A 15,817-nucleotide genomic window follows, 5' to 3' on the forward strand; every position below is an offset into this window, starting at 1 on the left:
GGTAAATGGAATTGTCAACTGAAGCTGTGTTTACGCGTATTCAACGTGATGTGATCTTCCACGAAGCTTGTCTTCATACATATATCTATTTGTACTTCGTATGTACCGAGTATTTTACCATAAATCCTTGTAAATTGCTGGTAAGAACTTAATAATTGATAAACGCTTAATGTTTATCCCATTTAGCCAGTTGGAAGTTATTCAATGCCTAGACATTTGGCGATACCGGAACTCTTCCACTGATCTGATTCCGCCGGCATGGAGCTGAAACGTTGCGGGGGTACCTTCGGGCTTCCCCACGGGGAAGGCCGCATGAAATCTTGGTTTCTGGCATTCTTGTAAACTAAAGCAGTATAAGATGTAGACTGAGTTCGATCCGACGGTTGGCACAAGACTTCCAACATTCTACATGTAAAATGTGAGTGCAAATCACTTCATTCTTTGAGCAATCATTCTATCGTGCATCAAACTTCCATTTCTAAGACGTTTGAGCCCATAATTAGTCATGGAAAACACAGCAGAGCATGATGAAGCCCTGGATGTTTATGTTGACATCGACCCAGCTGCCGCTATAGCGACAGATGATGAGCACTCTTTGTCCATCAAAGAAGCCTTCAAACGCTACCCAACGTCAGTGTTTTGGGCCATTGCAATGTCTCTCACCATTGTAATGGAAGGCTACGACACAATTCTCATTGGTAGCTTATTTGCCTACCCCTCATTTGTCGACAAGTACGGTGTCTATGAATCCGATCCGGGTCAGAAAAGCATCACCGGAGCCTGGCAGGCAGGACTTGTCAATGCTTCTTCATGCGGTGCCGTTATTGGTCTCGTCATCAACGGCTATGTGACATAAAAATTTGGTCACCGCATTGTTACAATGATTGCTCTAGTTGTCATGTCGGCCTTCATCTTCATTACTTTCTTTGCACCCTCTATCCAGGTCCTTACAGCTGGACAAGTCCTGGTCGGCATACCATGGGGTATCTTTGCCATTATGGGATCTGCATATTCCTCAGAAGTGTGTCCTCTAGCTTTGAGAGGCTATTTGATCTCTTTTGTCAATATTTGTTGGGTCATCGGCCAGTTCGTGGCTGCTGGAGTCCTGCAAGGTCTGGTTAACAACAATACGGTATGGGCGTTCAGAATTCCGTTCGCCATTCAGTGGGCGTGGCCGATTCCCCTGTTTATTCTTGCTCTTCTAGCCCCAGACTCGCCATGGTGGCTTGTTCGCAAAGGCCGGCTGGCTGAAGCAGAAAAGTCGATCCGCAAACTGCCACCTGGATTGACGGATACGCAAGTCAAGCAGAAACTCGCTATGATGGTACACACCGACAAATTTGAGAAGGCAGTCTAGGCTGAGTCGAGCTATCGCGACTGTTTCAAGGGCACAAATCTTCGTCGAACCGAAATCGCCTGTGTGATACTCGCTGCACAGACACTTCCTGGAGAAGCAATGTGCTACAGTGCATCGTATTTCTTCACACAAGCAGGATTGCCATCTGATGATGCGTATAAACTCAATCTCGGAAGCATTGCGCTCGCTTTCATCGCTACTTGTTTGTCATGGGTTCTCATGACTTTCTTCGGCCGTCGAACGCTTCTGATCATCGGCCTAGGCCTCCTAACGTTGGACCTGCTTATTATTGGCTGCCTATCATACGCAGTAGGCTCCTCGGCTCAATGGGCTCAATCAGCCCTTGCCATGCTCTGGTTAGGCATTTACTCGGCCACTCTCGGTCCTCAGTCATTTGCCTTGGCTGCGGAAATCTCTGCCACACGTTTGCGATCACAAACAATCTCTCTAGCCCGCAATGCTTACAACATTGTTAATATCATTGACAATACAGTAGAATCTTATCTAATTAACCCCACAGAAGCCAATTTGAAGGGGAAGACAGCGTTCTTCTGGTTCGGCCTCGGGGTCCTTACAACAACTTGGGCGGTTTTCAGGCTCCCAGAAACCAAGAATCGAACATATGAAGAGCTGGATGTATTATTCGAGAGACATGTTCCAGCGTGGAAATTCTCGTCTGCTCAAATCGACGTCGTGGCAGAAACAGAAATCATACAAGCAGGCGAAAAGGGAACTAAAACACAGCAGATCGAATACGCGGAGGCAGTTTGAGATATGTAGTTTTATCATATATATGTAAAGCTTGCCTTTTAAGCACCTTATGCCTCTGTTAAGTCAGGCGTACTCTTAGCAAATAAGTTTGCAGGATCAAGTCGATTTTTAATTGCCTTGATGCGAATCAGACCCTGAGCTCCGTAATAACCCAACCCGTCGCCTTTCAGAGGCTTGGAGAAGTTGATGTAGCGCTGTGGCATAGCTAGCCCTGCTTTTGTAACATTTTCGAGCAATCTCTCTGCCCACGCTTGTGATTTTTTCCATCCCTCTTGATCATTTGGCGACGCTGATGCGAAAAAGCCGAACATTAAATGTGGTTCACGGTTTAAGAAGGCTGCGTTCTCCATGATATTAGATCCAGATGTCCGTGTTCCAGCACCATGACTGTCGTGCATAATGATAACTGTTGTGGGAGTTGGCATTGGCTCTGATATGATACGACCCAGCTCTTCTGACCAGCCAGATACTGAAACTGTCTTCCTGGCATGTATGAGATCTTGGTATAGTACAGGTGTGGGAATTGACAAGAGAAATTTGTAGGGTGTTGCTAATTTCCTGTCAGTTTTCCCTATATGGCCCATGAGAAATGGGATAACAACGCTGAACTCACTTTCTTCAGCCGTATTGACTATGACAGTTCCAAACTGTAGAACGCGCTCAAGGTATTCCTTTGCTTCATCAAGGTCGCTGCGGTCCTCCTCCAGAGCCCAGAAGAATAGAAGGGAAAACAAAGCGCCTTGTCCAGCTGGATTGATAATAGCAGCATCACCGGCAAACTTGCCAGGTTTCTTCCATGCATATAGTTCATTCAGCTTTTGGGCAATCTGAGGCATTTCTGCCAAGGGAAAGACAATATTCCCAGCCAAGCAATCTGGACGGCGATACACGCGAACACGAAGAGACGTGACCACTCCGACAATACCAGCGCCGCCTCCACGAAGCGCCCACAACAAATCGGGATCACAGTTAGCATCGTCTGTGCCCATGATCCGTCCATCGGCCAATACAACTCTTCCAGCAAGGATGTTATCCACGCCCAGACCCATTATGCCATTCAGCGTGCTATAGCCGCCGCCACAAGCCCAACCAACGTAACCGACTGTGGTGGAAAAGGCTGTCGGCGTGGTGAGGCCATAATTATCCAGAAACTTTACCAAATTCCCGCCTGACACACCTCCTTCAATAGTTGCTTCGCGCCTATCAGCCGAAAGGACTATCTTGTCCATTGACCGAACGTCGAGTGAGACATCTTTAGGTCCAAACGCACGACTCCGGCCACCTTGGTCTACACCTGAGTTTCGGATGGCCAAAGTCAAGCCCTTTTGAGAGATGTATCGCACAGCCGTCGAAACCTCTGTTTCGTTCGTAGGCCGCACAGTAGCTACTGGGAGAGTTGTGATAGACCGGTCGTTGATTCTATTCAATGCCTCGTAATTGGCACTAGATGCTGTGTAGATGTGAAGTCCAGGAGATTCACGGTACAGTTCAAGGAGAGCTGGTGCATCTTGCTCGATTGTTGAGGCTGAAGAGGCTCCTGGGGGAGGTGCAGTGTGGAACTCGGGTCCTGCGGTGATGGAGGCCATCTTTCAAAGCGAATATAGTAGACTCTGGTGATGACGAATTCTTTTCTCAAAGCCAAAACTATGTTGTATCAGCGCGTTGAGATATAGATGTTAGGCATGGTAGGTCGTCCGCTTTTATACTTTGAACAGGCATAGATGCCCAAAGCTTCCAGTAACCCGGTGACATAAGTTCCCCATTATAGCCTAGCATTCTAAGCTGACGTCCCGCCACGCTGCAGCTAAGCGTCGGAGATACAGGGAATGAGCTCAGACCGATGCCGCCAGGAAATCATGCACGTGCGTAAGCAAGTTGCTTGAACAGCATAAATCCGGCTGTTACGGCTTGGTTGGTTTTGAAGATAAAGTAACAGACAGAGTTAACGTAATACTTTTTAGTTCAGCGAATGCCCGTTTGGTTGACGGGAGAAAAGGTGAGAGGTGCATACATGGACGCTTACCAAGGAACCAAATCTTAAACAGCTCTCATTAAGGAAATGTTGGTAATTGGGTTTACAAAGGCTGACCGACTGTACAGCAGAGTGAACGACACAGATAAAGAGTCCACTCCATGAGATGCAATTTACGTTTTAAATATGAAGTAGACGGTGAAAGGTTCATTCACAGAGTGCTAGCCGATATGTCAGACGATGCCACTCAAGCTGTGAAGAGAAAGGGGGTCTTACATGAGTTCTAAACTACCTAAGGTAATATGCTTTCAGAGCTTATCTCTAAACTAAAGCGGTGAGGAAAGAGAGCTGCTAACTTCTGAGCTTATGCAAGAGCCAATAGCAACTCTGATAATTAATCGCTGCGCAAGACTATTAGACAATGAGCTGCTTATGGCAGGGAGTGAAAGGCATGAAATCTAAGAGTTGGCTCTACAGATTTTCCTAATCCATTTGCAAAATTGTCAATATGCCTCTACTATCTCAAATACAAGATCTCACAGAGAATAATTGAATTCCGGATTCTCTTTATCCGTCATGTCAAGGAATTCTTGATTCTCAACCTTGGTATAAGACGGGTCTGCTCGCACGAGACTCTTCTTGAGATTTTGTCGACGGTACCACCACCAGATAAACACAAGATCTACGAGGCAGGCTGCCCAGCACACCAAGATTGTAATCTCGGCCGGCCGGTACTCCGGTGCATCTTTCGGTCGGAAAGTTTGGGGTCCTAAACAGAAGTTAACCAGAGTAATGAGTGGAACCGTTGATGTATAGTTCATACCAATAATATTTCCAACGCAGTATGCAACCAGATACATTGCTGCCACTGTTGTCTTTTTGGTCCACCCTAGTTATGTATTAGTGCACGTGAAGCAAAATCTTCAATCGCCATAAGACTCACCGGCAACATTGGTAGATATCAAAGACAGCAGAGCAACGAATGGAGTTGGGCTCGCCTAGTTGCTGTTAGCCACCCGTTTAGGGCCACCTTCGTCTTTCCACTGTTATTTACCTGGGTAAGGTAGTAACCAGCTAATCGGCCAGCAGGCTTATCCAGTGGAATAGCAACAATCATAATCACTCCAATCATGGCCACTACGAGGCCAGACATGCACACCAAGATGCGGCTTCCAAGTCGATCGCCCAAGTATCCGCATAGTAACAAGGCGACAACCTCAACAGCCCCACCAGGAGTTCCATAGAGCAAGCTCTGTTCGGGCGTGTAGCCAAATGAGACAATAAGCTGGCTGAAGAAATTGGAGATGCCGCCGTTGGGAATATCGGCGACCAGAGCATAGAAAACAAAGCCCCAGATGGCAGGATCCAAAACGGCTTCCTTGACTTGGTACCACTTGAAATGTTTGTTTCCAATTCCCTGCTCATTAACCTTGATTCGCTGAATAGCCAACACTCGCTCTTCTTTGGTAAGGAATCTTGCGTTGAGCTGGTTATCAGGCATGATAAAGAGAAACACTATTCCAACGGTGCTTGTTAGCACTCCAGTAAAGACGAAGATTGCCTTCCACGGGGCGATTGAAAAGCCATAGGTTGAGGCGCCATGAGCGAAGCCGTACGCTACCAGGCCGCCAAAGATCTGGGCCTATGATGGGATCAGTATTGTCGGTCAAAAAACAAAGGTAACACAGATAGCATACCCAACCGTTAAAACTGAACCAGATACCAGTTCGAAGTCCTTGTTCTTTTTTAGTATACCACTGCACAATAACATTAGTAATCGCCTTTTCTTGGATTGAGCGGCTAAGCGTTATTACGTACTTGCGATACAAACAGAGCGAACCCGGGGGTCACAGCAGCCTCAAATATTCCCAAAAAGAGGCGAATAACAACAGCCCCTCCAAAATTCTCAGTGGTAGCAAAAAGAGAAAGCACGAGTCCCCACATGATGATATTGAAGGCGGAGTACTTGGCCAGAGGAAGGCGTTGCAGCAAACGATTTGTGGGAAATTCCCAACCAAGATATCCTACAAGCGGCATGAGCTGACTGTGTCGATGGAGGAAATAAAAGGGCCTGCTTACCAAAGTAGAACAAACTTGATAGCCACTGGTAATTATCGCCAACTAGTTTGAGATCTTGTTTCAAACCCATGATGCTCGCATACGACAGTGTGGTTTCTATCAGAGGTCAGATGCTGTTGCACATTTCTTCAAGGAAAGGTAAGCATTACTATCAAGGTAGTTGAGTCCATAAACAATACACATGAGCTGTGATACGCAAGCAATTAATTTACTAATGACAAGTTAACTCCAGATAGTTGACATTGTTACTCACAGGCATAAGGTTCAAGTCGATCTTGCGCAACAAACGCCGCTCTGTCTCCTCATCAATCTGCAGAGCGGCCGTATCCAAGCCGGCAACAGCGTTAAGGGCCTCATCAGCATCGATTTCAACAACTTCACCCTTCTCAGCTACACCCAGCGTTGGGGTTTGCTCCAAGTCGTGCTGTTCCTTCTTTTCCACCGTGTCGCCAGTCATTTTGGATCGAGTGGTGAAGAGATGCAAGGAATTAGAATGGATTCCTACTACGGAAATTCCGAATTAAAGAGAAGAGAATGAAAAGCCTATAAGAAGGTTGGCCGATCTATCCTACTTCCCAATGCATTCCCTTGCATCGATGCTGAACCCCGCCCTCTCCTCACAGATACACCCCTGTACCTCTCTAACTCCCTAAGTTGGTGGTTGATCTCGCAACCGAAGATAAGACACGGCAGGATGGGGTTTGCGTGCTACTACTAGGTAGTAACCGATGCATGACTAGTCACACGACGACGACGATATCAGGCAATTAAGCGTGGCATTAGCGCACTGTGCTGCAATTGAAGATGGCACTTCGCAAGACAGTCTGGATTTGTCTACGGACATTTGTTCCTTGCAAAGAGGAGGAGAAGGCGCGAGATGTTGAACAACCATTTCGGACGGGTTGGTTCGCCCCCCGCGTACCACAAAGTGTGTGTGGGGAGAGGGAGACAAGTATGTATACATAGGTACATAGACTATGTACTGCAGAAAGATGGGCAGATAGATATGCAGGGATAATGATACAGAAATAGCCGGTGACGCAGAGATCGTCATGTGTCCTACCATCGTCTCGCCGCTATGAGATGCCGTCGGAAACAGTACCATTGCACAATTGCCGGGACTTGACGGGACGTACCCTGGGCTAAGTGATTCCGCCTTGCCCCCCTGCCCCACCGTTGCTTAGATAGCACAACAAATTCACGGAAAAGGGTAGAGAATATTCATCATGCGCTACTCCATTTTGAGAATGGCGATGAGGCTCTCGCTTGGGAGATCAAACAAGGGAGAGCATCTCGAGGGATCTGCTCTTGGGCGACATTGAGCCCTGTGGTGATTGTGTATACCTAGATTAAGGTCTTGTACCTGCATAGACAGGGAGCGCGCCTATTCCGAACGCAACCCTACATAAGTAATGCCTATATGTGACTACCCGTATGTAATCAGCTTTCAGAATGATGAGGAAATAACTGCTCTATTAGAGATTAAGCATATCCAACGTATGACTCTGCTTTATGAAATACACGTATAAAAGAAATGCTAGGCGACGCCACGTCATTGTGAACCTGAGGCGACAAGAGGAAACCATGTGTAATCACCTAGCCTCCTTATAAACCTGGTTTTTTTTGCTACCAATTGTTTCATGGTACTTTTCAATTGCAATTGCCTACTGCACAGTTCAAAATGGTTCCTAGGACCTCTTTACGACAACCTTGTTTGAGCCTTCGTATATTCACTTGTCCGTCAAGCCGAGTTAAACTTGGCAAATCTGGCACATGTTGCCACCGAATCATCAATGGCTATTATAGTATTCAGACAAAGTCAAAGAAAGGTGATTCATCCCAATGGAAAAGCTTCTGAAATCTATAATTTTTACTCACTCCCTTCTATCTATAGACACCAAAAAACAGCGGGTTGTGATATTGGGCTCCGGATGGGCAGGATATACCTTTTCTCGCACCCTTGACCCGTCCAAGTACGAGCGAATTGTCATCTCCCCTCGCAGTTACTTTGTCTTCACGCCACTGCTGGCCTCGACATCTGTTGGCACGCTTGAGTTCCGAGCCGTGCTTGAGTCTGTCCGCCGTCTGCCAGGAGGCGTGCGCTTCTATCAAGGATGGGCCGACGAGGTCGACTTTTCCCGAAAGGTCATCCGCGTTGAAGCCAATGCTGTCGACCCTCTCCCAGATGCGCTGCTACCGTCGATATCGCCCCAGACAAACCAGCCACTAGGAAACGAGATATTTGACGTCGAGTACGACAAGCTTGTCATTGCCGTCGGTGCCTATAGTCAGACTTTCGGTATCCCAGGCGTACGAGAACACGCGCACTTCCTACGTGATGTAGGCGATGCGCGACGCATCCGGTTGCGAGTGCTCTCTCTCTTCGAGCAATGTTCCTATCCAACTTCTTCAGGCGACAAAAACGGGAGAATAGCAGAAAACGCGCTCTCAGAAGAGGAAAAGCGATCCCTGCTTCACTTTGTCGTCGTGGGTGGCGGTCCAACGGGAATCGAATTTGCGGCAGAGCTACACGACCTAATCCACGAGGACTTGAAGGCCATGTACCCGGAGCTAATTCCACTGGTGCGTATCACCGTCTATGATATCGCGCCTAAGGTGCTGCCCATGTTTGATCAGGCGTTGGCGCAGTATGCCATGGACACGTTTGCACGGCAAGGCATCGAAGTTCGGACAGAGCATCATCTCGAGCGTATAAGAGTGGCTGATGGAGCTCTTGGGGATGCACATGGTGGCCTCAGCATCAAGATCAAGGAATATGGTGATGACGAGATCAACGCCGGGTTAGTGGTCTGGAGTACCGGGTTGATGCAGAATCCATTGGTAGAGCAGTTGGTGAGCAAAGAGTTTGCCATCGCCAAGGACTCAGCATTGGAACAAGACAAAACCTCGCTACACCGTCTCCTCAAGGACCCTAAGACTGGCGGAATCTTCACAGACCGCTACCTTCGTGCTCGCATAACTGATGGCCAAGACACCGCTGCCGGTACAGGGGATGTTTTGCCAGACGTGTATGTAATGGGTGATTGCGCCGTAATCGAAGCCGACCGGTCATTGCCGAAAACAGCGCAGGTTGCCTCTCAGCAGGCAGGATACCTCGCGAAGCAACTCAATAAAAGCACCCAATCTCTTTCGAATCCTACCGATGTCAGCAACTCTTGGAAACCCTTCAAATTCCGCAACTGGGGCACGTTGACATACCTCGGTGGCTGGAAGGCGATTCACCAGAGTTCTGCTGACGAGCTACGCGGGTGGGTAGCCTGGATTGTATGGCGAGGAGCATATCTGACGAGAAGCATGAGTGTTCGAAATAAGCTGATGGTTCCCGTATATTGGTTTGTGTCTTGGCTGTTCGGGAGAGACATTTCACGATTCTAATGGTGAGCGCATGGCCACATTTGCTTGGTTACGCGCCATTTTTGCTACAAAGCACGAGTAAGTTATATTCGATGGGGGCTGTAATTGTATATGATCAGATACAATTGCCGATGCCATAATGGGCATCTCACAACACAATTAATGCCAGCCGTGTATGCTGTCATATTTATACGCGAATCTAAATCCCTAAAGATACACGCAAGAAACGGCCACTAGCCGATCTACGCGATCTAGCTGGATTGTTGCAGAGCAGCTTCTTTGTCCACGTATCATACATTTCAAGGGTCATGACCATTTCGTCTTCCTTGAGCGTTAATACTTTGTTTAGCGTATGTACAATAGAATACCCAACTTTCCTCTTACAAACACGTGCTTATGTGAAGCTTTCGACTGCTCAATCCAATGGCTCATAAATCCAGGGCACTTGTGATTCAGCGAGAGGAAATCTGCAAGTCGCATTGCCCTCAATATGACACCGAAATGACAATACCTCAACAACTTGACACAGGCCCATCGGAAATAACTGAGAAGAAACCCAACGGCTCTCTGATGAAGAGCCCAGACAGCTTAAATATAGGTACTGGTTTTGGCTCATTAGCACTCCCTTGGCCCAAGCTTTCTCGGTACGGCGGCGCCATGCATGCAGCATGATAATACAGACATTAGTATTAAGCACTAGCCATGGGTTTCTTTGCACCAAAATGCCAAGTAAGTCTGTTACTCTTCCGGAGAATTCTTTGGTCGGCGTTAGTATATTTAGTAAACAAAATATTCGGCGATCAAATAGTTGGCCACTCCCCTCATCGACAGTGCCGTTTCCAGCCGAATTGCCGAAAGTAGTCCGCGATTTATAACTTGCCTGACCTATAGTATTCTGACAACTTAATAATGTATTGAGCGTTTTCATTTGTCATCTCCCATCTTCTCGGATCATTATTCATTGCATGAAGACTGAGTCGCTTGGTCGCACACTTTAGAAGCTGAAGGATTGTTAGCCCTGCATGGGTCATATGTTCCCCGTGTTATTCCCCTTTCAACATTACCTAACTATTGAATTCGCAATCGTTTCGGCCATTTTTCACGCATCTAGCGCCGTCTCTTACTGGCTGAGCCAAATTACCCAATCCAGACAGCGGTCCGGTCACTGCCGATCGAGGGCTTTAGAGTTCCACGCATGTTGTTAGTCGTTCCCAATGCTACCCTGTTGGCCGTGTGGTTGTTTCTGGCTTCCTAATCGTGCTGGCTTTTGCCCTGGGCGCTTAGAAATGCAGACTGTTTTCACTTTTATCATCTCATATTGCCGGTGACGCAACCTACACATGTACAATGCCATTCAAACAAGCATCCGTGATCCACCAGCAAAGTCAGCATGCATCCTTGAACGGGGTTCCCCACAATGCGAATTGAAGAAGCTGGGCATATAAATGCAAGGACGTCGCATAAACACTTCAAAAGTCAACCATCAGCATCGCTTCCTGTCTACTAATCACTCTACCAATCACTCTACCCTCCCGTCTCTCGTCTTACGTTAATCGTCTTACTCATTTCACAATGTCTCTTCCCGAGGCCGCCTGGGCTTTAGTAAAAAGAAACACGGGAAAGGCCGTCATCGAGAAGCTGCCCCTTCCCGAGCTCCGAGACGGCAATGTGCTAGTCAAGACAAAGGCCGTTGCTATCAATCCTACAGACTACAAGTACATTGACAGCTATGACCCAGAAAGTCTTGGTGTAAGGGTCGGATGTGACTTTTCGGGCGAGGTTGTTGCTGTTGGCAATGGAGTTACCAACTTCAAGGTTGGTGATCGAATTGCTGGATTCATTCCCGGAGCGTGAGTCCTTCCACAACCTCTTATAGTCAACGTTCTCCATCCTGAGCAGCTACTTGTTTTTTCAAGTTCTGAGTTTATCTGACGTTCTACTTATAGGAACATTCTTGAACCAGACATCGGGTCCTTTGGAGAGTATATAATTGTCCAGGCAGATGTCCAATTTCACAACCCTCTCAGCGATGAGGAGGGAGCATCCATTGGAGTATCAATCTTTACAGTCGTAAGTTTACAGATGGCGACGCTACGTGCTGTTGTATGATGCTAATACCATGTCTTCTAACCTCTACAGGGCCAAGGTCTATACCAGAGCTTAGGGCTTAACCTTCCATCAGACTCCATCACGACGTCAACCCCGATTCTCATTTACGGCGGTAGCACCGCCTCGGGCATTCTTGGAATCCAGTTCGCCAAGCTGTCTGGATACAAAGTCATCACCACCGCCAGCCCCCGGAATTTCGACTATCTCAAGTCCCTAGGAGCTGATGCCGTCTTCGATTACCGATCACCCACCGTCGTCGAGGACATTATCGCTGCTGCAGGCGGCGAGCTGACCATCGCCTGGGACTGCATCTCGCTCGAAGGCTCAGCCAAGATCTGCGCAGCTTCAATCTCAGACAAGGGTGGAAAGCTTGGCTTACTCCTCCCAGTTGAACCGGCTATCATCAATGCCATAAACCCCAACATCATCTCATCCAGCACTCTTGCCTACTCAATCACGGGACAGCCCATGAAAAGATATGGTAAAAGTTTTCCTGCCAATCCCGAGGACAATGAATTCGCAAAGGAATTCAGAGACTTGGCTGAGCAAATCTTTAAGGATGGCAAGGCGAAGCCGGCCAAGATTGAGGTTAACCGCGGTGGAGAAAGCCTTGAGGGAGTTTTGGTGGGCTTGGATGAGATGCGCAAGGAGAAGGTTAGCGGAGTGAAGCTCGTTTACACGATTTAAAGCAGCTTGCCCAGCAAAAAATGGAACGAAGAAAAAAAAAATTGTGATTCATTACTCTAGTCAAAGGCATCCTAGATTCGCGACGTCCTCAAAAAATGATAACGAACAATTATCAAGAGAGCTATAGCACTCTGAGAATGCATGCCACCTCTACAAAAAGAGATTCATGCAGATATGTAAGTAGTAGATGTGTATCTCACAGATCCTTGCATGCTTAGATGCATGCACGTTCTAATCCTCCGCCCGGGTATCTTATTCGTTTCCTTGTCCACCTTTTTAATATCCCTAAGCCGTATTGCTCACGTTCCCTAAATATCCTTAAGCCCACTTACCCAACAGGGCCATGATGATTATTCCGAGGTAGAGAGAAACCAGCATAAACGCCAGTCGCTTCTTATCCTGCGTGCGGTAAGGGTTGAAGAGGAAGTCGCGCGCAATCATCTCGACGAAACCGGTGTAGATGAGGATACCGGCAGAAATAGCGTCGAGAACACCAGACACAACGTTGGCGGTAAAAGAGCCACTGTTGTAGGTTGTTCGTAAACCGAGGCCAATGGCGAGGGCGATGGGAGTTGTCAGTCCATAGGCCATGCATAGTGCCCAGGGCATCCATTTGAAGCGATTGGGGAAGGGAATGACGCTCAGACGGGCGCCAATACCCAGGCCCTCGAAAGCTTGGTGGAAGACAATGACGGGGTACAAGGTCTTGAACTCGTCGCCGACGACGCCGAGGTTGAGGCCAATGATGATACTGTGGAAAAGGACTCCAAACTCAAGAATCAAGAAAGCCGCAATCTGGGACTGGAAACCCATGGCTGCCTCTTTGGTGTCGCCATCAATGTGCTTGAGCTCTTCCACATCGAGATTATCGCTGGAAGCGAACTTATCGCTAGAAGCATGGCTCTGGTTGTGGGAGTGCTCCTCTTGCTTCAGATTGACAGGAGAGATGGAGCCATCCTGATCAGCTGAGTGAAGTCCCTGATGTGTGTGGGGAACTGTAGGGTCCGACGTAATTGTGGCCTCAACCTCGACATGTGCCATCTTGTACTTTCTGTCGACATAGTACTCGGCCAAGAAATCCAGGAGGAAGATGAGCATAGCTGAAGTCAAGGCCAGAGCAGGAGGCCAGGTGTATTCAGCCCAGCCACCAGTCAGGCCGACGCAGCTAGCCGGTCCGATTTCTTCATAGGCAGGATCAAGGAGATGGATGAATGCAGTGGCAATGATGACTCCGGCGCCGAAGTAGCGTGCAAAGAGATAGACATAGAGGGGGATTCGCAGGCGGCGAACGCGAGTAGCCAAGACGGGGAACAGAGTTGTTAATGATGAAGTGACCAGAATGACGAACAGAGCCGAAACACGTGCTCCAAGCTGTCCATTGTACTCGTTCTCGCCTGCATTGAGGAAGCAGATGATGTCTCGAGCATCAGCACTGCTGAGGTTGACAGCCTGAGGATTGAAATCTGTTAAGTCTGGCGTGATTACGTCCGTCATGGTTACGGTGGCTGGCAGCTAAAATGCTGAAACAAGATTGTGAGTGATGGTAGACTCTCGACGATGAGGAAGAGAGAAGATGGAAGAAAGATGGTGGGATGGAAGAGTATTTGAGGGCAGACAGGATGTGATACACCCAACACGACCCTGCGGATACCCATCCAGGCAACGGACGAATCAATGGCAAGAAACGAGACTCAGCCTGAGTCCATCCCGCGAATCCTGCATGCCAGTGACGAGGTTAGCCAGTAAATGGGCCTCAGCCGAAAAGGCTTCGAGTCCTCCCGTTGGGTGGAGATTGCCTTGGGATCCTCTAAGACGCTATTGGAGGCGCACGGATGATTTGATGCCGAGTCTTGGGTTGATTATCACGTATACAAGTAGCACGAGAACCAGGATGGCCAGTGGCTGGCCGAACTAGGACCGAGCTCTTCAACGTGTTGGGCAGTAGGGGATCGGGTTAAACAAATGCAAGGAGAATTTTTCAGCTCGAGCAAATCAAACTTACCTCAACGAGACACTTGTCTGAGTTGTTGGATCCCTTGAGATAAAGACTCTTCCCTCCTTTTTTTTCAGACAGGTTGGTGGCTTATCCGCTGATAAACTGAGACACCACGGGCTGAGAAAAACACGCGAGGAGTGGGATTTCGACAAGATTCTCCACCGCGGATTGCGTGCTGATATCTCTAATAGGAATCTCCTCTTTTTTGCTTACATTTACGTCTTCTCTGTGGTCAGCTTTTGCCGCTGAGAACCTTGATGGTTACATCCAAGCTGGAGTAGTGAGATTGAACCTTGATGGCCACATAGGGTGCTTACGTCAAATCACGAATCCACCAATAAGGAGACGGGAGAAATACATCGCACATGTCGGCTAGGAGGGTTGGTTTTGCGGCATAATTCGAATATTGACGTTTTGTGTGGTGAGGGTTGCTGCCTTGTAGCCTCAGCTGAAAACTCATCCCTTCATATTGTTTGTGTTGGTGGCACGTACGTTTCCGCCATGCATGCAGCCGCTCCTCGTGGTCGGAGCGTAGTACTTATACTAGCACAGGCATAAGAGGAAGATCTGTGGCATGGCTGGTTATTGTTGCCTAGCTAATGACAGGGTTGTCTGTGCTCAATAATCTAGGGTACATGCATGTGCATAATCTCCAAACCAACTGCCCAAGTGAGAGTGACAGGGACTAACTGATTACACAACCGTCCAGGTTGGTCGTACAGAGGAATCACACGTAATACTGACAATCAAAATACCAATTTTATTCAGTTAGATTGTGGGGGAAAGCGTAGGACAACAGGCTGCCTCGGTTCTCTAGATGGGATCCCTGAGATCCCTCACATGATGAGTGTTGGTCGATAATAGCTAGTACTCGTATGAAGAATTCGAAATCTTTGTGACCACTACAAGCATTTACCCCTATTTCCCTGGGAAAAAAAATTCCTACTAGTCCCTTAACATGCCAGAGCCGACGTCACATGAGTGTCCAGTTCCTCTTCCTCTATAAGTCATATCTAGCATGGAGATAGGCCATGGTATAATTACTTACATCAAATTATACTTATATCGCAATACTAAAGAAGCTTCTTTCGCAACTGATGTAGGCACGGGCTTAGACTAATGCATGCGTATGAGAGTAATGAAAAGCATCTTCTAGCAATATGAAGAAGGGATGTCAGCACGATTTTTTTTTTCCATGCCCAGTATCACGCCTCATCACTGCTGCATCAACTTACACTGTTATTCCTTACGTCCCACCAATCTTTCATGGCCAGTTTCTACAAATTTCATCAACTTGCTTCCCGTAGAGCATGATTGCAAATGAAGCCCAAATCATACTGTTAAGGGCGTCATTGACACTCGCATGTAATCACGAGTCTTACGATCTCTGTATATCATTGCCTGTCTAAATCCAACTTCTTGATGACAATAAGCCCAACATAACCTCCCAAAAGCACGTGATGAGCCTTTT

The 15,817-nt window shown here is 47.7% G+C and overlaps 6 protein-coding genes across 6 annotated transcripts; 3 read left to right on the top strand and 3 right to left on the bottom strand.

The window, feature by feature from the left end:
- Positions 1–505: 505 nt before the first annotated feature.
- On the top strand, positions 506–2,128 carry TRIVIDRAFT_196183 (uncharacterized protein; the record flags this gene model as incomplete). Its single annotated transcript, XM_014094028.1, has 3 exons — positions 506–758; positions 894–1,324; positions 1,358–2,128. The coding sequence occupies 3 exons, from the start codon at positions 506–508 to the stop codon at positions 2,126–2,128; spliced, it is 1,455 nt and encodes a 484-aa protein (XP_013949503.1).
- Positions 2,129–2,175: 47 nt separating this feature from the next.
- TRIVIDRAFT_228339 (uncharacterized protein) lies at positions 2,176–3,714 on the bottom strand (the record flags this gene model as incomplete). The annotated part of the gene is made up of 1 exon (XM_014094029.1): positions 2,176–3,714. One exon carries the CDS (start codon positions 3,712–3,714, stop codon positions 2,176–2,178), a length of 1,539 nt encoding a protein of 512 aa, XP_013949504.1.
- A 778-nt stretch (positions 3,715–4,492) lies between these two features.
- TRIVIDRAFT_87376 (uncharacterized protein) lies at positions 4,493–6,636 on the bottom strand (the record flags this gene model as incomplete). The annotated part of the gene is made up of 9 exons (XM_014094030.1): positions 4,493–4,869; positions 4,924–4,989; positions 5,044–5,098; positions 5,155–5,742; positions 5,798–5,857; positions 5,919–6,124; positions 6,180–6,275; positions 6,329–6,365; positions 6,433–6,636. 9 exons carry the CDS (start codon positions 6,634–6,636, stop codon positions 4,637–4,639), a joined length of 1,545 nt encoding a protein of 514 aa, XP_013949505.1.
- A 1,385-nt stretch (positions 6,637–8,021) lies between these two features.
- On the top strand, positions 8,022–9,575 carry TRIVIDRAFT_38064 (uncharacterized protein; the record flags this gene model as incomplete). Its single annotated transcript, XM_014094031.1, has 1 exon — positions 8,022–9,575. One exon carries the CDS (start codon positions 8,022–8,024, stop codon positions 9,573–9,575), a length of 1,554 nt encoding a protein of 517 aa, XP_013949506.1.
- A 1,551-nt stretch (positions 9,576–11,126) lies between these two features.
- On the top strand, positions 11,127–12,350 carry TRIVIDRAFT_38621 (uncharacterized protein; the record flags this gene model as incomplete). Its single annotated transcript, XM_014094032.1, has 3 exons — positions 11,127–11,404; positions 11,501–11,624; positions 11,694–12,350. The coding sequence occupies 3 exons, from the start codon at positions 11,127–11,129 to the stop codon at positions 12,348–12,350; spliced, it is 1,059 nt and encodes a 352-aa protein (XP_013949507.1).
- Positions 12,351–12,372: 22 nt separating this feature from the next.
- Positions 12,373–14,005, bottom strand: TRIVIDRAFT_214755 (uncharacterized protein; the record flags this gene model as incomplete). The annotated part of the gene is made up of 2 exons (XM_014094033.1): positions 12,373–13,813; positions 14,002–14,005. 2 exons carry the CDS (start codon positions 14,003–14,005, stop codon positions 12,669–12,671), a joined length of 1,149 nt encoding a protein of 382 aa, XP_013949508.1.
- Between the last annotated feature and the right edge of the window lie 1,812 nt (positions 14,006–15,817).

The sequence above is a fragment of the Trichoderma virens genome, assembly GCF_000170995.1.
Source record: "Trichoderma virens Gv29-8 chromosome Unknown TRIVIscaffold_92, whole genome shotgun sequence".
In the NCBI taxonomy this organism is placed as follows: domain Eukaryota; kingdom Fungi; phylum Ascomycota; class Sordariomycetes; order Hypocreales; family Hypocreaceae; genus Trichoderma; species Trichoderma virens.